Here is a 24,793-nt window from a genome sequence, read left to right on the forward strand (position 1 = left end):
CACAAACAGGAAGCACTGGTAGGCAAATGGGGCAGGGCTGTTTCCGCAGGCACAAAGGCCACATAAAAGCCCTGCTCGCAGCATCTGCTTCCAATCAGATTGAACCTGCTTAACTGGATGAGACTGGAGGAAGGGAACTGATGGAGAAAAGAGTGATGGGGTGGACAGGGACCTTTTTTTTTATCCCGTCCCTGAGGAGAAACAGACAGAGCAAAAAGGGGAGGGACTGTTTTCTGTAGTTATTGATTGACTGGTTGAGCCTACAGTTCTCTCAGGTCAGTGCTTTTTGAGGTCATCTTTTTATATCTTACACTCTCCCTGGGATGGCTGACAGGCTTGGCAGCAGGACTTAATGATGATTCTCCATCTGTCCTTGAAAAACGTGGCTGGATATGTCTGTTTTAATATCTATGTTAGATTTTTTTCTTTTAACGCTTTTTGCTGCTTCATACTCCGGTCCCTGTGATTTAACGGTCTATGGGCGAGCTCCCATACGCACAACCATTTTTTTCCCAGTGTGGTTGTGGTTTGCACTGAGGCCCCTGTGGGGATTTTAACGGCAGGATCTTGTTTGTTGCTTGTTAAAAACGTCGGCTTTAAAGCACTTTTTAAATAATTAATTTGCCATTGTCGATTTTCTGAATTAAAGTGAACATAATCTGCTGTTCCTTTGAAAAAGGTTTGACAGTGTGAGCGTGACACGGTTACTTCAAAGACAGTCAGGATGTTCAAAACATTCTTTTTAAATCATTTTTGTTGTTGCGTGTGACAATAAACATTTAACCAACTTCAAAAATATTAAACCTACTACAAGCATGTCTTCAAATTATGACTGAGTAATGTTTGTCTATTTTTTTCTTTAAATGAATGATTTGTAAAACATACATTTGGTGCGTATAAATCCAGAATAAAGGATCTTATCAACATTTCACCTAAAATGCTAATAGAAAACGAATTTCTTTATATTTTCCTTGGACAATGGGAAATCAGTGATTCATTGAAACCTGTGCAAACATACACTGAAATAGAATGAATAAGGCAAACAGGCAAGACTGTATAATTCTAACAAGTTTGAATACTGAAAAATGAAGGCCAATCAGATGCTTTCCAGGTGGTACTGCATGATGAAACAAATCTCATGTGTTCATGATTGGATCAATCAATCCCTAACATCATTGGCTGAAATGCAGCCCAGACAGAACCTCGACGGTTTTTTACAGATAACTGTAAAACACTCACTGTTGCACTTCTCTCCTGACCTCAGTACACTCAAATTTGGAGTCATTAATCCATAAGACCTGTTCAAGCAGATTTTCAGCCCAGTTGTTGTGCAATTTGGCATACGTCACCCTTTTCTCCCTGTTTCACTTTCTTAAAAATGACTTCTTAACAACGACCCATCCTCTGAGACCATTTCAGTGAACAGCAGATGAATCAACAGGTCTTTGCTAGCACAATACTTTCAGATTTTGAAAGCAAGACTTCTAATTCAGCATTACTGCTTGTGCCAAAGTTAACAAAGTTAGTTTTTGTGCCACTAGAGGGCGATGCACAAGCTCCTCTGTGGGCACTAAACTCCTTCCAGCATGATTTATAGAAATAAAACCCCCATAAATAACTCAATGATGATATTTTTCAGAGCTTTAATGAAACATGGTCTGTGTTCATGTATGTCAAATATGAGGTATGAGCAATTCAGTATAACACAATTTAACACATTGAAAAAAACCATCAGTTGGTCTGTTTTTTCTTGCTTACTTGCGAAACCAGTTAATATCTGATTCACAATGTCACGTGCAGTGAAACCAAAAGCAGTTTTTCTTTAAGGAATTCGATTTTGTGTGAAACATAACTATCAGTGTCAACATGTCTGTCGTTTGGTTACAGCTGATAACCCTCCTCTGTCTCTCTTTTGGAGCCCCAAGCAGAGCAGGTAAGACTGACTTTTACTCAAGAGTTGCCTAATGCCTTTCTTTGGGTAGAGCTGTGTTGAGCCAGTGAACTGCTTTCCTTGTGTGAAAACTGAAAGAATGGCATGAAACCTGTTTTGTGCTTCTATCACTACATGACACTGTTTCTCCTTTTTTGGCCTTTTGCTTTACTCCAAACTCTAAAAAATGTCCCAAATCTCTAAAAAATTAACAAGTAAAAAGCACAAAAGAAAAGCACAGACAGCCTAACATCCACTTTCACTTCTAGTGTAACCAATCGGATCTTCAGTCTTATTTTAATGACCTGCCACTGACAACATATGTAACAAATCTACCCACAAACACTATTGTGTATGAAAAGTATTTTTAGAAATGATGTCAGGTGGTGTGGGTAAAACATGCACACATTTCCTGTTGAATAGTTAGACTTTGACTGAGCCTTCAGTGACACTGACTGTCAGCATGTCTGCTGTCTGCCTCTTCATTCTCATCCTTTGCCTCTATGGCACAGCTAGGACTGCTGCAGGTAAGGCTGAGACAGGTGTGTTACAGTTAATGATGTAAGGAGGAAGAGTTCATTCATGTTGACCAAACTGTATTGTGAGATATGATTGTAAGTATTGTCTTTTTTTATGCAGATGGTTATGAGGTGATACGGATAAAAGTTGGAAAGCAAGTCACCATCCAGTGCAAAAGTGCTTCCAATCAGGAGATGCTGTATTTGAAGAGAGGCCTCAATGAGGAGGAGGACATTTTTTATTTGACAGATTCAAAAAAACCTACTATTAACCAAAAATTTACTGACAGACTTCAGTTTCATGGGCAAGTCCCCAATGTGGATATTCTCCTCAAAAACTTGACCCTGGATGATACAGGACCGTACTGGTGCATGTACAAAGTGATCAGCAACTATGAGCTCAAAACCTCAAGAGGCAATGGGTCTGTGCTGCTGGTGGTGACAGGTGAGTCTGAGTGTTTTTTGTTTGTTTGTTTGTTTTATTCAAAAGCTGTGCAGGAGTACAATATGTGCAACAATCCACCAAGTGAGTGAGTCAGTAAGTTCACACATGTTCTTAAATTGTTTTACAGAAACTGAGCACTTCTTCTTTTGTGTGGCCGGCAGTGCTGTCAAAATGTATTTGCTGTATTCGTAGGAACATAAAAATAGAAGTGGACAGATATTTTACAGACAGACTTAATTGCAACTTCACAATAAAAACACTGAAGTAATATCTAAATATATTTTCTAGAAAACAGACCTTCACCTACAGTGCCTAAGTGTGACCAATCACAGGGTGACACGCCCATGGTCCTGGTCTATGTGGTGATCTGTGCTGGTGTGCTGATTGTCATCCTCATCGCCTCTCTCATCTGGATCGTCATCAAGGTATAAGCATGTCTAAAACCACAGAAGTAGAACCACACATCACTGTAATAGAATAATAACGTATTACAATAAATGACTGTACAGCTGGACCAGCAACATGCCAGAAACAAATTTCATATTAAAGCTGATTTTTTTCTTTCTTTTCTTTTCTTTTTTTGCATTTCCCAATTTTACAACATGTCTGACCACCAAATGTATAAAAATTTGCTGGCCAGACATTATCTTTTAGGAAGATAGACTAATGACAAAAAAAGAGGAAAAGAGAGAACCTCAGCAAACAGAGCTTGCACAGACCATTGGTGGCTATATTAATAATCATAGTTTAATAATGTACAACAGCCCCACAATTCACTATATGTTTTTCTTCCAGAACAACCGCTTGCACAACAAAGCAAGAAGAAGACGAGATGAGACCATGTAAACTCTGCACCAGAGTGCTGAAGATCAAGCTTTGTGGTAACTCAGTCTATTTTCACTCCTCGGTGCTTGTATGTGTCTCAGAGAAAGATGGGTAACAGTGAATTAGAACGTAAAAGTACAACAAAAGAACCACTGGCACTGACGCTGCAGAATATTTCGAAATGCTTTGTATGAAAATAGATGATATATAACTCCATCACAGTTTAGCTCAAATATTGTTTTCTTTTTTTAATTATTGAACTGACATGAACATGTTTAAATTCATGTCACTTTCACGGTTTGAATTTCATGTTTTTTTTTACATATAAATGATTGTGGATAATTAATTTTGTAAATCAGCGGTTTTCAGATTGTGGCCTGGGTCCCTCTGTTGGGCTCAGAGCAACTGTGAGTGGGGGGAAATAATGAGGGGAAACTATGTAAGTTGAATAATTGTGGTTTATGGAAAATAAATATTTAATTGAATAAAATGTAATCTGGTTGTTTTTTTTTTAAACCAAGAAATCAAATCTGACCCAAATGGAGACTCAGACACTGAACTACTGTCATCCTACCAGCATGATTTGTAGACTTTCTAAACATAGTCCGAATAACCCAATGATAATATTTTAGAGGTGTAATGAGACATAATCTGTGTCCATGTGCATCACATACATTTGTAATTTGAAGTGTCTGACCTGGAAGTTGGAGTTAAAGATATTTATTGTCACTTGCGTATATTTTGACTACAGCTAAAGTCAGTGTCTGGTTTTGCAACGTGATGTGCTTTGTGAAAAAAGCAGTGAAACCAAAAGTGGTTTTTCTTTGAGGAATTCGATTTTCTGTGGACTTTACATATCTGAGATCTGAACTCAGTAATGAGTAGCTCCTCCATTATTGCCTTTGCCATCAGAACAGTGTGACTACTTGACAGAAAGTTACAATGAATCCACATTTTTCCATCTGTCTTTTGTTTTGTACCTTTTCCCCAGCCACAAATAAAGGCTCACCTCTTGTTAAATTATAATTTGTTCTAAGTGTCTGCGTTTGGTCCCTCCTCCTCTCTGTGAAGGTCTGCCAGCGCAGAGCCTTCACAGAGAGGCTTCAATGAGGAAGAGGACATTTTTTCACTGATTTACACAAAAATCTGCAATTAACCAAAAATTTACTGAAAGACTCCAGCTTCATGGGAAATTCCCCATCAAAAAAAAGATGACCCTAAAAGATACAGGACTGTGCAGGTGCGTGTACAAAATAACTGAGAGGAACTATGCAGTTAAAACCACAAGAAGCTCAGGGTCTGTGCTCCTCGTGGTGACAGGGGAGCCTCATTCGTTCATTTATTCTTCTAGAGAGACCTTTTGAGCTGAACATATTCCCCCAGACCTTTTCTTTGTCCAAAAACCAAGTAGGATTTCAACACAGGGGCTTACAAGAAAATATAAGTATTGTAGAGGATGTCACTGTGTTTCATCTAATGAGTTTCATTTCAGCAAGTCTGCAAGCATTAAACAGACCAGCGTTAAAAAGAATGAGGACCTCTGGGTTTTTTTTGGTTTTTTGTGGTCTGCAATACTGTGAAAATGTATGCCCACTTCCTGGTTTCTTAGGTTTATGCATATTTCTCACACGTATGTTATTTAAGATCCTCAAATAAATTTTAGTAATAGACAAAGACAAACACTTAATGCAGTTTTTCAATGATGATCTATTTAATTAAAGGAAAAAATCCATCCAAACCAACCTGAAATATGTGACAGTAACCGTATTGTGCAGGAATTGTTTTAATTCAGCCACGTTGAAATGATTTTTGGTTATGAAGGTCCTGGCTGATCATGCCAAAACATCTCAATCTAATTTAAGTCCAGATTTTGATTAAGCCATTCCAAAACCTTTTTGTTTTGTTCTTTTTAAAACTGATAGCCAGAAATAATCTTTTCAGGCAGAGAGCAGAATTTATGGTTTCATCAATTACAGCAACTTACTGAGATCCTGAAGCAGCAAAGCAGCGTCAGACCATCACACTACCACCACCATGTTTGACTGGTGGCAAGATGTTCCTTTTATGAAATGCTGTTAATTTGACACCGGATGTAACAAGATGCAAAACGTTCAAATAGCGTCAGTCCACAGAATATCCAAAAGTCTTGGGGATCAACAAGATGGTTTTTTGGCAAATATGAGACGAACCTTTGATGTTTTTGCTCAGCGGTGGTTCTCTCTTTGGAATCCTCCAGTAGATGCCATTTTTGCCCAGTCTCTTTCTTATTGTTGAATTGTGAACTCTGACCTAACTGAGCCCAGTGAGGAATAATCTTAGTAGGTTGACCACTCCTGGGACGATGCACTGCTGTTCCAGGTCTTTCCCATTTGTGCATAATGGCTCTCACCGTAGTTCTCTGGAGTCCAGAACCTTAGAAATGGCTTTGGAACCCGTTCCAGGCTGATAGACATCAGTCTCTTTATGTCTCATTTGTTTCTTTAGATTGTGGCATGATGTGTTGATTTTTTTCAATCTTTGAGCCTATCTCACTTTGTCAGACAGCTTTTGTTTAGGTGATTTTTCTATTCAACAGGTCTGACAGGTGTGCATCAGTCATTTATGTTGCACACTGTCCTGCCATTGTTGGATAAAACTGCTTGTAACTCAGACGTATTGGTATGAGATTCACCCATAGCAATAGAGTGAAGGTCATCGTGACCTACCAGTTACTGATTAAAGGAGTCTCATTTATTCTGGGAAATGACTCGGCTGGTGGGAGAGTTTTCCCTGTGTCAAGTGTGTTCCCTATTTGTGTGGTTACTCTTGAGCGATCGTGTAAATTTGATGATGTTGTTGATATTGTTCAAACATTTATGGCTAGGTGCTCAGTGAAAAGATTCCCAAAAGCTGTCCCATTATGTACACTACAAGCCAAAACTGTTATAAAGGACCTGATTACCGGTAAGTTGTTTTCTACCTTTGGGCTCCCAAAATTCTGACCAAGGAATAACTTTCCTTAACTTCCTCTCGATTAGGTTAGCAGTCTTCGCGAGAGACTCCACTTTGCATGTCAGTTAGCACAGGAAAATATGACGCATGCACAGACTAAGATAAAGGCTCATTATGATGAAAACAAAAAAAACTGTAACAGAAGTGTCCAGCCTGGAGAGAAAGTGTTGGTGTTGTTATCTATGGTAGGATCCAGCTTGCAAGCCAAGTTCGCTGGTCCATGTCTAGTAGAAACGAAAACCAGTGATAATAATTATGTGATCCAAACCACACATAGACAGAGAAAGTCAGGGGTTTGCCACATGTTGAAATCATTACTCAAGAAACCACTTGGTTGTGTCAGTCCCCGTGTGCACCACTCGTGTCATGATGCGCTGAAAACGTCTGAGATCTTAAATAATCCAGAAACCAAACCAACTTTAGATACACTTTCTCATTCAATGTATTTTCTTTATTTTACTACTTTCTACATTGTAGATACATACTGAAGGCATAAAGTTTATGCATAAGTTCAGTAAGGAAACACAAGGACTCATTTTAGGACAGATCGAGATTGGGCCTTTTGGGGTAGTGGCTCAAAAAAGAAAAGAAAAGGAAAGAAAAGAAAAGAAAAGAAAAACTTAGCTTGGTTTTTATGATTTAGAGGTAACTTTAAAAAAACACAAAACAGCCAAAGATGTTCCTGTTCAGATGGACATTTGATTTAATTATGTATCTGACCCTGTGTTGTTCACGAATCTGTTTCATTGTTGAGATGTATTTCTTTTTTCTTTTAGAGTCAGGCACCCTGTCTTTTAAAGTTGCTTGCTTTTCTAATAAAACATGAAATTCTTGTTATTTTTGTTTAAAGTCGTTTATCAGGAATTCAAACAAAGACGCAGGGGAAACCTGACCAAAGCAGACTTGAGGGACAAAAATAATTGCAGTGGCGTTTTTACCATTAACTCATTCTTTATGATACCCATGAAGTCATCCGTGGATATGAATGTGTGCAGTTCTTAAATCTCCCTGCTTATTAAACAAAAGAAACATTTGTGGATTTCTATCTGGGTGGAAGTTTTTTGCAGAGGTTTTAACAGGGTTGTCTCCATGGCTCGTAAAAGTTCAGCTTTCAGACTCGTTTTAATCACTTGTTCTTGCTTTTGCACTCACGAAGACATAATCACATGTGGATTTGGAGAGACTTTGTCTGTACCTGGAGCCTGAGTAGCAGAAGAAAAGCATTCCCAGTAAATACATCTGGGAATACACCCATGAAAGTAACCTCAGTGAACACGTGCCAGCAACCCGTGAGAACAGTCAATCTTACCTGTCATACCACCCTGTGGTAATCGGCCTTAAACTGACAAAAAGAAAAAGACTTGAAAACCACTGTTTGGACAGCAGCTTTGGTAATATTTTGATAATATTATTATGTAATATTAGCAATAAATTCTTACTTGTTATGAATACAGAAGTCTTAATTAAAGTCTTGTAGAGCTTTTGAGTCTTTTGCACTAACTGTGACACTCCCCTTTAGGCTGTGAAGTCAGAGCCAGCAGCTACTTGTCTCCCATCAAGGACCAGAGGTTGATCCACAATGTGCACGTGCAAAGCAAGCAGAAAAAAACCTGCTTGCATCTCAGCTTGAAAAGCTTAAGCCTTTGTTGACGGGACACCCTGTGGATCTCAGTAGGGTCAAAGACAAGCCTGCTTCCTGTGACTATAGCAACTGCAGCCACAAGATGGTAGTAAAGTAAAGGCTGATTGCAAGCAGGCAGGGAGTTTATGACAGACTGATGAAAGAGGATGCTTCCACCAGGCAAGCACTAGTGAAATCTGAAGCACACATTAATTGTTTTTCCTGGAGTGGATTTCCCAATGAATTCATCTCAAGGTCAGACTGTGCAATGCTCAGAGAAACTGCAAAGAAAGCAAGCACTAACAGTAGCATGACCTGTGTTAAATGGTTGCCAGGGTCTCTTCTATGTAAAATGAACGTGACAGCATGGCTCAGGTTTGCAAAGTTGCATCTTTAACAAAGCATGTTGTTGAAGGGGTGATGACTTGGGTTTGGTTGTTCTGAGTCAACCATGAACTCTTCTGTATACTAAAGTATTCTAGAGTCAAATGTGAGGCCATGTGTCTGACTGTTAAGGCTCGTCTGAAATGATATCATGCAGTAGGAAGAATGTAAAGCAGAATGACTTAAAAAGAAAACAGTGCTACTGGAATGAGCCAGTAAGAGTTCAGACCTCAAGCTTATCAAAATGCTTAGTGGGAAATTCAGACTGCTGTACATAAACAAATGTCTACAAACCTCAGTGAACTGAAGCTACACTGCAAAAAACAGTGGGCCAAAATCCCTCCACAACAATGTGCAATACTGATACAGTCATACAGGAAACAATTAATTCAAGTTAGTGTTTTAAAAGGTGGCTTGATGAGCTCCTGAATTGTGCAGTGAGCTTAGTTCCTGCTAAGTACTCAGAGGGCTGTGAAAACTTCACAAGATAAATATCAGTCTGCAGTAGTCTGTGGTTAACACCAAATATCTGTTTTTCTGCTGCTAGGGGGCGATGTAAGTGTTCTAAAAATGGCCCTCCAGCCTCTGTTGACAATATCCTGGCCTACTTTGACACGATTTGTGCACACTGCATAAACATACATAGTCTATATCACCCAGAGACAATACTTAAGAAATGTTTGATGTAGAACAGTTTCGTTTTCATTCAGATCACACACATTTATAGTGACCCGAGGAGCTGAGGAATTTTATCATTAAATAAAAGCTCTTTATTTTTGCAGAAAAGCATATTAATGTATTTGTTTGTCAGGTGTCTTTGTCCTGTTGCATCTTTCCCCCCTTTGAGCAACTGCAAGCTCCTAAAACATATGAAGCAGTGACAATACCCCGCCTGAAAACCAGAGAAGTTTAAAATGCTAAATTGGTTTGACCTCAGATTAAAGGTGGCTTTAATGCTCTGCCAGTGATAATGAATGCACGGTGCTTATATTTTCATTTTCACTCACTGTTACCACTACGTCACGTGTTGCTTTCAAGAAGTGTGTCAGGCGCTGTGGTAAAAACATGCACACATTTCCTGTTGAATAGTTAGACTTTGACTGAGCCTTCAGTGACACTGACTGTCAGCATGTCTGCTGTCTGCCTCTTCATTCTCATCCTTTGCTTCTATGGCACAGCTAGGACTGCTGCAGGTAAGGCTGAGACAGGTGTGTTACAGTAAATGATGTAAGGAGGAAGAGTTCATTCATGTTGACCAAACTGTATTGTGAGATATGATTGTAAGTATTGTCTTTTTTTATGCAGATGGTTATGAGGTGATACGGATAAAAGTTGGAAAGCAAGTCACCATCCAGTGCAAAAGTGCTTCCAATCAGGAGATGCTGTATTTGAAGAGAGGCCTCAATGAGGAGGAGGACATTTTTTATTTGACAGATTCAAAAAAACCTACTATTAACCAAAAATTTACTGACAGACTTCAGTTTCATGGGCAAGTCACCAATGTGGATATTCTCCTCAAAAACTTGACCCTGGATGATACAGGACCGTACTGGTGCGTGTACAAAGTGAGCAGCAACTATGAGCTCAAAGCCTCAAGAGGCAATGGGTCTGTGCTGCTGGTGGTGACAGGTGAGTCTGAACAATTTATTTAGAGCTTATATATAGCTTATATAGAGCTGAAAGTTTTCCACTGGACATTTATGTTATACAAAAACCATGTAAGAGTTCAACATGTGCTTTACAACAAAATCCACCAAAGTATTGTAGAGGAAGATGTAGAACTAATCACTCATGTGATCAATCAATATCAGACTGTTTATATTTATTGTTATTTATATTAGAGGCAGAAAGTGTTTCATTTTTAAACAGACTGGTGTTACAGAAATGGAGCGTTTCTGCTTTTGTGTGGCTCTAAATTTGATTTCTCTGAATTATTATTTTTTTTAAATTTGTGATGTCAGAATGAAAAAATACAGATGGAGGGAAAAATCCTAATGAAACAGAAATATTTACAACTTTACACTAAAAACAATTTAATAACATATGAATATAATTTCTAGAAAGCGGACCAGCACCAAGTCCACGGCCTGTGTGCACTGGGCAGTCCCAGGGTGACCTGGTCCTGGTCTCTGTGGTCATCTGTGCTGCTGTGCTCATTGTCGTCCTCACGGTCTTCCTCATATGGATCATCATCAAGGTATGTGCTTTGATGTGACAGCATCTGTGTTTGTGTGTAAATGTTAAAACATCATTAGTCGTATAATCATACAATTCCTCTTTAGAAATTGTATTGTTACAAAGATGAAGAGAGACTGAAATCTCAGCAACAACAAGCTTCACAAAATTCAGCGAATAATAATCAAATCGCTTAACGTGACCTGCAAATAACAGTCGGCATTGTCTTTTCCCTCCCAGACCAAGCCCTTGCGCAGCACAGTGAAAAAAAGACAAGTCCCGGTCAACGATGTTTACGAGGATATGCGCGGCACAATCAGGCGCTGAAGAGTCGACGCCAAACTCCGTGAACTCTCGGCACCACTGTGGTGTAAGCTCGGTCTGTTCTCACGCTTCATGCCCTGTGTGGGTGTCTGTTAAAGAGCAACAGTGAGGTAAAATGGTGCAACACAAAAACACTTGCTCTGTAGATTATTTGTAATCTTTATAAGAGGATTGTCAACATTGAGGCTTGTCAGTGGTATTTTGGGATGTACCCAGACGGAGGCGGAGAGGTTGTTTTTTTTGTTTGTAACTGTAAATATGTTAATCGTTGTTGTCAGTTTTTCAAAAACTTTGCTTTTTTTACTAAACGTTTTTAAAAATATATATATATAATTTAATGCAATATGTGATGTCTTTGGGGTGTACAGTCGCTGCAGTGTGAGGCAGGGTGGGTGGGACATTCACTTGGGGTGGGGTGGGCTGAATGAATTGAATTTATATGTGTTTGTGTACATGTGTTGATTTTTCCAGTATCTGAAGAGGGAAATAAGCCAGAAAACAGTTAGTGTAAATGAAGACACGAATGTCTTGTAAAATACTGTGTATTTTCATCTTAATAAACTATCTGCCATCCATATGAATCTTAGTTAGTTTTTATTTATTTATTTTTAGTAAGACGTGGCACTGAGATTACTACAGCAGTACAAACTCACAGCATAATACAACAGTGTTACCACGTGTTAATACAGCACCAGATATGTTGGTGTGCAATGTCTACATGTCTTCATACATTAGCGTGATTTTAACAACAGGACTAGTCAAAAAACTAGTCAAACTAATGCAATGCTAGGACGATAAAAACTGTTATAATTTTAAAAATGTTTCCATCATATCCCAAAGAAGTAACACTTTAGCTCTTAAAGCTTGTGTTCATTTCCACTGTAAAAGATTTATAATACAACCAACGTCATTTTTCTAAATGGTTGTTAATTTAAAAATTAAAAAAATTAAATAACTAAAAAATTACCAAGGGTTGCTATAAATGTTAAAGTAATTTCCTAACTTACAGGCAGCTGGATGTCAGTAACTTACTGTAAAAAGTATTTTCAGTAACATATTGTATTTTTCATTTACAGTAATTAAAAAAAAATCAGATGTTGTGAAACCCTCTCTACCACAACCCTGAGAGGAAAAAAATCTAATCAAAATACCACATGAAAACTTTTTTTCTCCCTGCTTCCTTTATAGTCACAGACTGCAAGGCAGAGGGCAACAAAACAAGTCAGAGGACAGGGCACTTACAAATGTCTCAGATACATGTAAATGAATAACAATAATACTTTATACCAACCTTTTAGTATTTTAAAAGAAATCTTCTCTCTCATTGGCCATTTTTTCTCAGCCAGGTTACCACGGTGAATGGAATCACAGTAGTGAGCAGGTACTTTCCCACACTCCTTTGGCATTTGCAGTAATTTACTGTTTACACATATTACAGTATCTTACTGTGCAGTGGTGTGAAGAAGTGTTTGCCCCCTTCTTGATTTACTTTTTTTGGGGAAGTATTTGTCATATTTTTCAGATCATCAAACACATTTACATATTAGAAAAAGATAATGCGAGTAAACACAACGCAGTTTCTAAATGAAAGTGTTTATTATGAAGGGGGGGGGGGGGGGCAAACCTACATGGCCCAGTGTGAATAAGTCATTGCCCTCTCCTAACCTGATAACTGGTTGTTCCAGCCTGAACAGCAACAGCTTTAATCAAGCATTTGCGATAACTGGCAATGAGCCTTTTACAGCTCTGTGGAGGAATTTTGCCCCACTCAGCCACAGTGGAGGGTTTCCACTTGAGATGCTGTGGCAACACCACAGCATCTCAGTCGGATTCAGGCCAGGACTTTCACTAAGCCACTCCAAAGTCTTCATTTAGTTTTGTAAGCCATCCAGGGACTTTTTCGTGTGTTTTGGATCATTGTCCTGCTGCAGAAGCTAAGTGCGCTTTAATTCGAGGTCATCAACAGATGCTGGACATTCTCCTCCAGGATGTTTTGGTAGACAGCAGAATTCATGGTTTTCCAGGTCCTGAGGCAGAAAATCAGCCCCAGCTCATCACACTACCACCACCGTATTTTACCGTCAGTATGATGTTGATGATGTTCCTTTTTGAAAATGCTGTTTTACTTTTACGCCAGATGTAATGGGAAACACACCTTCCAAAAACTTTTGTGTCGTCAGAGTATTTTTCCAAAAAAGTTCTGGAAATTATAAAAATGTTTTCTGACAAAACTGAGATGAGCCTTTATGTTCCTTTTGCTCAGCAGTGGTTTAGTCTTGGAAATCTGTCATGCAGGCCATTTTTTCCCCAGCGTCTCTCTTTTTGTGGATTCATGAAAACTGACCTTAACTGAGACAAGTGAGGCCTGCAGTTCTTTGAATGTTGGTTTGGGATCTGTTGAGATATCTTGGATGAGTCATTGCTGCACTCTTGGGGTCATTTTGGTCTGCCGGGGAAGCTTCTTCACTGGTCCATGTTTTTGCCAGTTGTGGATAATGGCTCTCACTGTGGTTCACTGGAGTCCCACAGCTTTAGAAATGGCTTTATAACCTATTCCAGACTGAGAGATCTCAGTTACTTTGTTTCTCATTTGTTCCTGAATTTCCTTGGATCGCGGCATGACGTCTGGATTTTGAGGATCTTTTGGTCTTCTCTACTTTGTAAGGCAGGTCCTAGTTAAGTGATTTCTTGATTGAGAACAGGTGTGGCAGTAATCAGGCCTGGGTTCGGCTAGAGAAATTGAACTCATCTTTCCAAGCCATGTAAGTTTGGATTTTTTCCCCCCTTACTAATAAACACCTTCCTTTAGAAAGTGCATTTTGTGTTTACTTGTGTTAACAAACTGAAATATTTAAGTGTGATAAACATACAAAAAAAAGAAAATCGGGAAGTGGGCAAACACTTTTTCACACCACTGCAGGCATCACGGTCTAATGCAAAACGGAGCTCAGTTTATGCTCAGACTTGCAGTGTGCAATGAAGTGGTATAAGAATGCAGGATAACGTGGGCACCTGAAGAAATTACTAGACGTTAACTACATCATCCTTAGGTAAATCTTTAAAATCTCTAAAATTGCCTTCACAGCGCTCAACTTGCCATACAGGTTTGAATACAGGTCTATACAGGCCAGAACATCCAGACTGGCCAACAGCCTGTATCCACAGGCTGTGAGGCTCCTGAACTCTCTGCCCCCCTCTCACGGACAATAACCATATCCAACTTCTTAATAGCAATGAACTGGTCTGCATTGGTGCATCATATCTTTATTCTCTTCCCCCTCCTGCCCCCCCCCCCCTCTTTCTTAAATAGATAACTATCATATCTGATATCATATCTCACAGTACAATAATATTGAATGGGTTGCATTGTTGTATTTTGTCATGTTTCTCAGGTCTTTGTCTGAATTTCTACGAACATTATTGCTAAGGATTGTCTTATTGCATTGGAGTCACACTGGGTTAAATATGTACACTTGGGTTTTAAGGGGTATTTATTATTTTCTTCTTTTTTTTTTTTGGGTTGTATGGAAGCCCCAAACGCAATTTCATTGTTCTTGACAATGACAATAAATAAATAAATACTAAATACTAAATAATTTCATAACTATTTTACAACTGTCCCATGGCTTGAATTTAAACCCGTCTTCAGTCACTGACATCCCAAATCAAATCAAACGTGTTTTTTTTCCAACTTTTTTCTTATTTTAATGCCTCTCCCACTATTCATTTATTATTCGAGGATAAATCAGTATTCAGAGTATTAAATCCTAGAAAATTAAAGTTAACCTCAAACCAAATAAAGAAAAAACAGCCATTTGTAAACTTCAGCATGATAATTTATTGCCAGCATTGAGTCAAGCCAGTGCATGTGTTCTCTTAAGCAAGCGGTGGATTTTCAAGCACTGTAACTGAAGTGGCACTTTAAACAAAATAAGTCAAGACAAGTTTTACTTAAGCACAGGGATGAGATGTGCCGTATGAGTCAACAATAACCTAAGAAAAACAAAAGAAAGCATCTCATCTGGCACTATTGTGCAAGCGCTATAAGTTGGATGTAGTTGTGTAGCATGACTGTGGTCACAAAACGAGTCTGCCTCTGAAGCACGAAAGGGCAACCGAAGCCTGCAAGTGTGAATTTGGGTTTAAGTGATTGTGGGTTAAATGTCAATGTATGCTCGTGGAAGCTGTTGTGTGCATGCGTGCGTGTGTGTGTTTACAGGCAGACCACTTTCAAGAAGTCCAGCGAGGTGTGGAAAACATGCTTTTTGAGGTGAGCATGAGACGGAAACTGAGACTGCTCGAAGAAAAACAAGTTAGAGCCAAGAACCCGAGAGCACCCTCCACCACAGTTTCATATGGCCTTTACAAAAAAAATAAAAAATAAAAAATACAATCTTCCGTCTTGTTCACTAGTGTGGATGAATTCAGGCAGATTTGCACAAGTACAAAAAATTTGTTATTGAGCAACTGCGGCGGTTTTTGTACCTGTCATAACCTGTAACAGGAAACAGCATGTGTTCTAAACCTGAAGTCCTAAAATACTGAAAACATCAGTAACAGATAATAATCTGCTGCAGTGTTACACTGCCAGTGGGTGTTTACAAAAAAACAAAAACGGATGCGACTTGAAGCTCCATCTGCAGACAGTCTGCTTTAACATAACCTCCTTCCCACTTCCCTTTCAGGTTTCAGAGTCTGAGCTGTTGATCAGACGCTGAGGAATAAAAGAACTGTAGACACGTAACTCGTTACTCACTTCTCGTGCTTTTTGTTTTTTCCTTCAGCATTTTGTCAGAAGCTGTTTTCTGTAATTAGGGTAATAGTGGAAACCGGTGACATTCACTCGGTGGTTTTTTTTTAAGATGTGTAGGCAGGTGTTGAAGGGTGAATGGTTTGGATTTGCACTGTGTGGCTGAAAATAGCACTCGGATCGGTGTTTTCCATGTTTTCAAGTTAACGCTCTCTCATTTGTGCATCAGCTGTGAACCCACAGATCCAGCCTCGATAACACTCACCTGGAACTCAAGTTCAGTAGCAGGATGTGGCTTTGGCCTAACACCAGAGGAGGCCCAGCCAGTTTTGTAAATGTCAACATAAATATGATCTTTTTTTAAAAAAAAATTCAATGTGTATAATCATAATTTTATACTCACTGTTATTAGTTTTCCTCTGATTCTGAATAAGAAAAACAATTTACTCATTATTAAGCAGCTACACATCCAGCAGTGTGGGTTTTACACTATCCTGATTGTGCTGATGCAGCATGTGCGCGTTCAATCGTATAACCAGGAAAGCTGGGGCAAAGTGTCTGCTGCAGATGCTCGACTCGATTCTGCTCGGCAGGAAAGCTGCAAAGCTTGTCACCGTGACATTTGATTCTTCTTTGTGTCGGTGTATACTGTGGTGGAGATGTTTTCTTAGTAATTAGCACACAGTGGCTGCCATATAATGTGACGCGTGTGATTTAACCGTAACACATCAGTGTTTACCAGTCGTTTTGGGTTATTATGGTGGAAAGTAATAAAGCACAATGCATTTTTAATGCTTTTTTAAAATATTTGAAATTTGTATTGAATTCACATGTGATACAACTGTTTATTAATTATTTTGTAATACATTTATTTCAATTTTGAATAAAAGAAAACAATTTAAGATGGAGACAGCAAAAAATATAGAAGAGGAAGAAGAAGATGCTGTGGTTTCAAAACCACATTCTGCAAGTGTTATAAAAGCAGCAGTCTATGTGTGTTGTTATCATCCGGACCTGTCAGCCACGGAAAACACTGCATTATAAAGAACTACCTCATTTGTTCTCCTCAGCTCTGAAATGCTTACAGGGTGTTGTTAAAGGAAGAGATGATGTAACACACCAGAATTCAAAAACAATGTCTGTGTCAAAGTTTCATGTCATTTTATTAACATCTTACATTTGGTTATTATTTACGTTTTACGCTGCATCCTAGCTGTGCTGCTGAGATAACTTGGCAGTGATGAAGCAGCCAAAAGCAGCCAAAGCAGGTAGACTGGAGCAGCTTTAAGCTGATTTATTGGTGAAACTGAAGCTTGCTGTGGGGCAAATAGAAGCAGAGAGCAAGGCTGAGATCACAGACAAACAAAAAAAAAATGGTCTAAACATAGTGTTGTAGACTGGTGTGTGTGTGTGTGTGTGTGTGTGTGTGTGTGTGTGTGTGTGTGTGTGTGTGTGTGTGTGTGTGTGTGTGTGTGTGTGTGTGTGTGTGACCACACCATGTCATGTCTATATTGCATAAGGATTGAAGATCAAGGCAAACAGTTCGGTTTAATATTTCACAGGTTAGTCAGCTATCCGAAGTAAGAGCCGACGGATGGTCTGGATATACCAAATATAACGTCCCAGAACACTCCAGCTCACAGGTTAGTCTGCTCCAAGCATTCCCACAAAGGTCAGAGTTTTGTAGTAGTTAATACGTCATTTTCATAACATAATTGGTGATATAGGTTACAAGCAAGTCTGGCGCTGAACAGAAATTGTCGCGCTATGCTTCTTTGTTTATTGTGCATAAATAGTAAATTGTCCTGACACAATATTGCGTTTCGCTTCTGTTATTACCATGGTACACTGACAAAAACATATACTTTTATTCACAGGATAAAACAGGTATTTTGTATCACTAATTGCCCAGTACGATTACAGCATACAATATTATTGTCACTGCTACATTTCTGTAATGCTACCAGAAATTATTTCCACTACTAATTAATTGAGCTCAAAGGTCCTATTAATAAACGGTTAACGAATGTGTATTTATGACGACGATTTGTGAGACTGGTAAATTTACCTTTGTTCGTACGATGGTCTTTCGTTCTACACAGTGCATTTCAAGGTCCTGTACCCATCCGTCGGTAAACTGTACCTGGGCTTCTTGCAGTGACCTGAAGTTACTAAACTTCATGAGTGTATGCACTCACTCCAAGAACCGTACAATTATAAATATGAGCGTGGTGAAAGTTGGGCAGCACGCTGACGTCTTTTGTCCCTCTGTGTGCTCGTAAGGGTCTGACCCTTTCACTCCTTTGATTTTTTCCTCGTATCTTTTCTTTGTCTTTTCGTCGAGTCTGTCTTTGTACGGACCGTCATTCTTCCATTCTTCTCCTTTTGTTTTGTACATTCCTTTGTTGTGCGGCAAAGAAAAAACAAGAAGGTATTGGAACCGGAGAATGAACGTTTTGCGGTGCTGCAAATGCTTGCATTTGATGCGGTACTTGGATTGTTTTGCCACGAGTTCCCGGCATGCAATGTGCGAAAATCACGTGATTGCTAAACAAGGGGGAGGGTGCATCCGGCCCAACTGTATTCTTAGAAGCTGCTTAATCAATGGTTTGATATGTTCAGTCTCACGACTCAAAGAGCACAACGTCCTGCACTAAAAGCAAAGTTAAAGGCCAAAGCAGGAGTCTAAGATCCCACTGAACAGTGGAGTTCACTTTCTTCCTGAAGGCCCATCGAGTTTGCTCCATCTGGTACACAGAGCTTCTGAATTAGCACTTATGGAACATTATCCCTTAACTGCCGAAGTCCGGATGAGGTTTGTGGCCGCTGAAGGCAAACAAAGGGGTCATGTCTCCTAATGTGAGCCAAGACATCAGCGCACACAGAGTGAACTGCTTTAAATTAAAGCACTTAAAAACTGACCTGGTTATCTTCTTATTTACTGTAAGCTGTTATGTTTTCCTACATTGCAGATTTATTCTTATTCAAACCTTCAGTGGCAGCTTAAACCCAGGTGATTGAGGCTCAGGGTTCTCCAAGGTTATTATCTGCATAGATACTGACGACAAAAAAAGAAAAGAAAAAAAGAAAGCCTCCGAGACCTGACATAACAGAGCTGCATCAACCTTTTGAAGTGAAGAAAAAAACAGAAACACTTGATCATGAGTGTGCATCACCCATACATTTATTTGGTTTCAGAGATGACTCATTTGACTTGTTTGTGCCACTTCTCTGGAAAACCTACATTTTAAAGATAGTTGTGAGCGGTGAAAAACACAGCAGTTTAACTTATTAGATTTATTTCTGTGTTTTGCTGGTTTGGCCTTACTCGGTCTAGTGTGACTGGCAGTTTTTTATTTTAGGATAACACCACTCTAGTTCCTCATTTCTAACGCTGTAGTTATTAAAGGTGCTTGCTAAAAACATGTAACCACACTATAATTTACAGTAAAACTCAAAATGCAGGATAGGGCCCCATCTGTTCAGAGTACGCACTTATTCTTGTGATGGATAATATATCTAGTTCAGTCTTATTTTTTTTCTGGGTCACACAGCTTGTACGTTCACCCACTTGTCACCGTCAGCACAGTGCAAAGCATCAGCAAGGCGTGTTTCCGCAGTGAGCAAAGGTGCTCTTAAACAGGCACTGAAAAACACCTTGTTTTTTTCTTTTTTTAAAACAAAAATATTATCAAAGGACAGTTTTGGTAAAGGTGGAAGCTGCTGAGCCAACAAGTCAGTTACAAGAAGTACAAGATTAGCTAACATGTGACATAAGTCATGCTCGTTTTGACAGTTAAAGCACTTTTGGTATTATGCCCACAGACAGACTTTTTTCAACTAGTTTCATCTGGAGTACCTTAAAAATTCATGGTGTATAACTACTATTTAAACCATTTGTCCACTTTTAATAACCACAACATTTAACACTAAGTCAATGTGACCACTTTAACTTACCCTTCATGGTTAGCTAACAGTTTTTTTTTATTTATCCACACTTTTACTATTTTATTCATAATTTTATTTAGCAATTTAGCTACTATAGTATTCATCCATACTGTTAGGTACAATTTCAACTGTTAGACATCCTCTAAACAAACATACTTTTACAAACATTATTTTATTCGTTTTTCGTTTTGATCATTACTTTATAAGGTACAGTGTGTAAAGTCCCACCACTAGAGGTCAGTAGATCCAGCTGAGTTCTGTTTTCCCACCTCTCCCGAATTTAAGTGCGTAATCCTAGCTGTGGTGGCTGGTGTAGGACAGACGTGTTTTAATTGTCTAGATTTTTGGAAATTATATTTGCAAATTAGAATTTTTAGGAGCTAAAAACATTTTTTTGCTTAAAAAACAAACAAACAAATCTTTCTAATGGCTGTAGCTGTAGTGTTATGACTGTGCTTTAATCCCCTCAAATGATCAAAAACATGACATTTAGACCATTGGATTGAATTAGCGGTCAAGCAGAAGACGGGGGACTTTGAGGTCACTTTTAAAATCCTTCTCTCCGTAACTGTGCCACTATTTACTCTTGTTTTATCTGTCACGTTGTCTCCTTCCTTCGCATTTTCACTTATTTGGTGATCAAGGAGGCATGAATTAAAATTTGCCTCCACAGGACACGAACGCCTGCAACTTTTTTTCACCTCCACCTTTGCTGAATTGTGTCCTCGGCCGGTCTCCAGGCACGTTAGGCAGATGAGTGATGTCCATCTCGGCTGCTGTGTTCAAGATGGCAGAGAAACTTAGTGGCTTCCACACATGAACTCTGTGTATTTTTAATGAATTGAGTTTATGAGAATGTATTAGCTTGTTGGACTACAAGTTACACACTAATCACGGTAGACTTATGAGTGCAATATCTTTTTCTATCAGATTAAAATTAAGTCATTATAGTCTGCTGCAAGGTGGCTGCTAGGCAACACAATAGCATCATGATGCATAATGCATAGTTCACCTTTTGTGAACATAATGAGATGTTGTTGTGAAACTCAAACAAGTGGGTGCTTTCATAAGATGCGTATGTGCGTAAATGCTAAAAACAGGTCATTTCAACCCATTGCAAGAGGTTACCACACAACATGATGCTGCCATAATATCTGATCTAGATAAAAACCTTCAGTTGCCAACTGGGTACCTGTGTGCCAAGTCTGGTTGCTTAACGCTTTATTGTGTAAAGGCAGTGGTTAGACAAAGAAATAAGCAAACACACAGATGGACAGAGATTTTGTGTCCTCTAGCATGCCGGATATGAAAGGCCACGTCCTTTAAAATAAATAAATAAATAACGTTAAGCTGTACATAAGAGCAGACTCCTGAGCGGAAAAGGAGGAGGAGGAGCCAGCAGCAGCCACAAGAGGTCTCTGCAGCTCAGACGTGCGGGTCTTTGAGGCAGGATGTGAAGTCAGGCCCCACGAACACGAAGCAGGTTGCTGCAGTTTGACATTTGGAATTTAGAGAGGCTAAAGGTCACGGGCGCAGCTGAGTACTTGAATTGATGTGGGCTCCACTGCTCGCGTGTCTCTACCCAGCCGTAAGATTTATACTACAAACAAAAGCCCCCCCCTCCGCCTCCACCTCCACGCACCACCCGGCCACATCCTTACACGAAACACACACACAAAGCTGCCCACACAGTACCTGAGGTGGTGTGTGTGTGTTTGTATGTGTGTGAGAGAGAGAGATGCCAGCAACTGATAAATTATCACACACAGAGAAAATGAGAGATAGGGGGTATTGTAAGATTTTTCATTATCGTGCCATATTGCGCAATAGTCCAAACCTGCGCACTGGTGAATTTTCGGATCACCAAGCTTCCCAGTTCACCAGTTAACTGTGCTTCAAATAATTCTTCTCCACACCTCCCCAAATATCGCGCTCAGTTATTCCACCTCTGAGCTTTGATAGGTGAAAGCCCTCACTGTTACAGTAAACCACTCCCGCTCATGGATTGGGCGTGCGTTAGGAGCGCAGGTGTGATTGTATCCACTTCCAGAAGAGTGTCTTCCCAAGGAGTTAGAGTTAGACATAAAGGCGGAATAAATTTAGTATTAGCTGCACCACGAAGGCTCTATTGCAGTTGTTTAGTATACCGTCTATCAGTGGCGAACAAGAGACGCACAAAGAGAAACAACCTGCAAAAGTTACGGATGCAAAAGTGAACTTTACACATTCTGAGAAACCAGAGCGGATAATCAAGCTTAGATTGTCAAAGTGAAGAACCCCCTTAACCACCAGGAGAGGAAACATCTCACAGAATCATGAAGAAATCTTCATTCACAGGTAAGTCTAGCTCTTAAATGTGGTGACAGCTTTCAGGAACTCGTTATCTCGTGAGATAGCACCAAATCCTTTTATAGCCTGATTGCAGGGAGGAGGCTGTGCCTTATAAACTGTGCATGCTTAGGTGCCAGTGTGACTGTAGAATGGGGGGAAAAAAAGAGGGAGACAAGGTAAACATTAAACAGCTCTAACAATTAATAACCCACGTTTTTTTCTAAAAGTTTTCCTTTTGAATTCCCCCTTTGCAAGAAGAAAGAAAGAGGGGGGCCCACACATGGATCTGTGGGTGTGGCTGTAAAGCATTTCTTGCATGTTTGTGCTCTCAGACTTTACCCTTCAAAAATAGGCTACGACGTCATGACAGAAAGGTGGTGCACAGACCCTGGCCCAGTTTTTTGTTTTTTCAAATGTGAGTTTCTTTCATGCTTAGACGAACAAGATGAAAGCTGCTCTGTGTGTCACCAAAGCAGGTCATATTTCATTCACAGTGAAATACTACAAAACCCTACAGTCAGATTATACGTCAGTTGGCTTGTTAATCTGCTTGATTGATAGTTTTACAGTGTAGCTCCTTCACTCCTCCCAACTAATGCCTGAAGAGTGATCTGATTTGTGCATCAGACAAGTTCAGTGGTTCAGTTTACTTTGGGACTGGCTGGACCTGATTATGGTTGTTGTGACACTGTGGAGGCAAAGACTTGAAGCGAGGATGCTTCTTTAAAGGACAATGCCCCCTGTCGCAAGGAAAGTACACCATAAGTGCATGTGACCTTCCTCTATGCTCTCTTTTTTACCTTCCTTTGTTGCAGCTTTCCTCTTAATTCCCCCCTCTTTCTTCTTAAGGCACTGCCTACTATCGCCCACATCTTCTACATTCCCTCACCCCCTCCTTCCACCAAGACACACACACACACATGAATCCTGTCTCTCTTAGCAGTGGCTCAGTCCAATGTACACAACCCTATCCCGCGGAATGCCAGTTTTCCCGGCTCCTCTTCCCCGAGCCTTTGTGCGATGGAGCATCCGATGGTTTTCCATCGGAGCCAAGCACATGTTGGGTCATGCCGCCTCTCCTCCTCCTCTTCCTCTGTGTGTGTGCGTGTTCTCTCTCTTCTTGTCTCTCTTTCTTTGTCTGCCATGTGACGTGCACGGAGCTGTCACATTCTTTGTCAGAGCTTCCACTCGTGGAGCGGTCTAATAACAAAGTGTGTTTGTAAGTCTGACATGTGTGGAAGGCCTTCCTTACAAATGCGCAGCAGTGTTTAGACAAGCACCAGAGATGTGGATAGGTGACTGAGAGAGGAAGGTGGACCCGTGTGTCAGCTTATGTGTGTGTGTATTTCGCACACAAATACCCTTGTAGACACACAAACAAGTACAACGTGTATCTGGCTCATCTGAAGACTGACATTAACAGTGTAGAAATGTGTGTGTGTTTCTGTGTATGTGTTCCGTCATGTAACCCCGCACAGATGAACCCCGCTCCTGGAGCCAATCCCTGGCTTGTACACCACTCCCTCAATTTGTCTGGATCAATGAGTAACCTGCATGAATAACAGCTCACTTCAGGACACAAACACACACACACACACACTTCAAATTCCACTCCTCTCACCTGTGTGACAAAGCCCTCACTCCCCGCTGCATTACAGCTTTTAGCCTGTTTACACTGGAGAGTCAGCCGGGCTTTGATTCAGAGCCTAAAGCTATTGTTTGATGGCAACTTGAAAGTCGAGCTATAAACTGTGTTGAGACATATTCGCCCTGTCATCTAGCAGAGCGTGCCGCCGATGGTCTAACCCTCAATTTGGAAGCCTGTGGATAATGGAGAGATAAGGTATTGGGATATGTGGACATGCATGTACAGTACCCTGCGTGGTAAAGTGCTCTTACCACGCTGAGTACTGTAGGTACAGTGTAGGAAACAGCAGGTCCATCAAGTACTCAGTGTTCACTGATTTTGCAACTTGATGCATATGTACTAGTAGTATCAAGTTTTCATATATCACCGTTGTGTCAGCATGTGCCTTCCCTCGCCTGATCCTGGGTCCAGTTTTACACTAACCCCAACCATGGACTGTATATAAAAGTTGAATGTGAAGGCTCACTTTGAAGCCTCAGTTCTGTCATTATGGCCACCTCCATCTTCATGTTTTCCAGAAGCAGAAGTGACAAAATGATTATATCTATGCTTTGCTGAGACTTGCTGATTAGTCAGCTGTGAAAATTCTCACCAAAATTAGAGCGTAGACTTCCTCTTATTAAAAGCAAATTTGATTTAAAATCCTCTGAAAGGGGCGATTAGCACTCATTAGCCCCTCACAGGTAGAAAGGTTTGGCTCTAGTTGGGGGCTTTTCTGTGTGGTTGTTCTCCCTAAGTGGTTTGGTTTCCTCCCACAGCCTAAAAATGTTGTTAATTTAGCTGGTGGTTCTAAATTGACCATAGGTGCCAAAGTGTGAATGAATATTTGTGTGCGTGTGCGCGTGTGTGTGTGTGTTAGCCCTGCGATAGACTGGCATCCTGTCTAGCAGTGCGTCTCGCCCT

General features: G+C 40.0%; 2 protein-coding genes across 3 annotated transcripts in view; both read left to right on the plus strand.

Moving 5' to 3' along the window:
• The first annotated feature begins 9,820 nt into the window (after positions 1–9,820).
• Positions 9,821–11,788, plus strand: LOC113020881 (uncharacterized). Of its 2 annotated transcripts, none has more exons than XM_026165158.1 (4): positions 9,821–9,922; positions 10,020–10,343; positions 10,775–10,911; positions 11,130–11,788. In XM_026165158.1, exons 1-4 carry the CDS (start codon positions 9,844–9,846, stop codon positions 11,214–11,216), a joined length of 627 nt encoding a protein of 208 aa, XP_026020943.1. In that variant the 5' UTR covers positions 9,821–9,843; the 3' UTR covers positions 11,217–11,788. The 2 variants fall into 2 exon arrangements, with proteins under 2 accessions (XP_026020943.1, XP_026020944.1); XM_026165159.1 differs by having other exon boundaries at positions 9,821–9,907.
• Positions 11,789–21,939: 10,151 nt separating this feature from the next.
• LOC113020879 (septin-9-like) overlaps positions 21,940–24,793 on the plus strand; it is a 33,211-nt gene continuing 30,357 nt past the window's right edge. Inside the window, exon 1 of the mRNA XM_026165153.1 lies at positions 21,940–22,248. Within this exon, the coding sequence (XP_026020938.1) occupies positions 22,227–22,248 (22 nt within the window). The 5' untranslated portion in view covers positions 21,940–22,226. The remainder of the gene's footprint in view (positions 22,249–24,793) is intronic.

Source organism: Astatotilapia calliptera, chromosome 4 (genome assembly GCF_900246225.1).
Source record: "Astatotilapia calliptera chromosome 4, fAstCal1.2, whole genome shotgun sequence".
NCBI lineage: Eukaryota > Metazoa > Chordata > Actinopteri > Cichliformes > Cichlidae > Astatotilapia > Astatotilapia calliptera.

Bases quoted from the DNA above. Each gene is read 5' to 3' on its own strand.
- LOC113020881 (XM_026165158.1), top strand. From the start codon at position 9,844: ATGTCTGCTGTCTGCCTCTTCATTCTCATCCTTTGCTTCTATGGCACA. The intron at 10,344-10,774 runs GTGAGTCTGAAC...TATAATTTCTAG, and splicing joins TGTGCTGCTGGTGGTGACAG to AAAGCGGACCAGCACCAAGT. The intron at 10,912-11,129 runs GTATGTGCTTTG...TTTCCCTCCCAG, and splicing joins TCATATGGATCATCATCAAG to ACCAAGCCCTTGCGCAGCAC.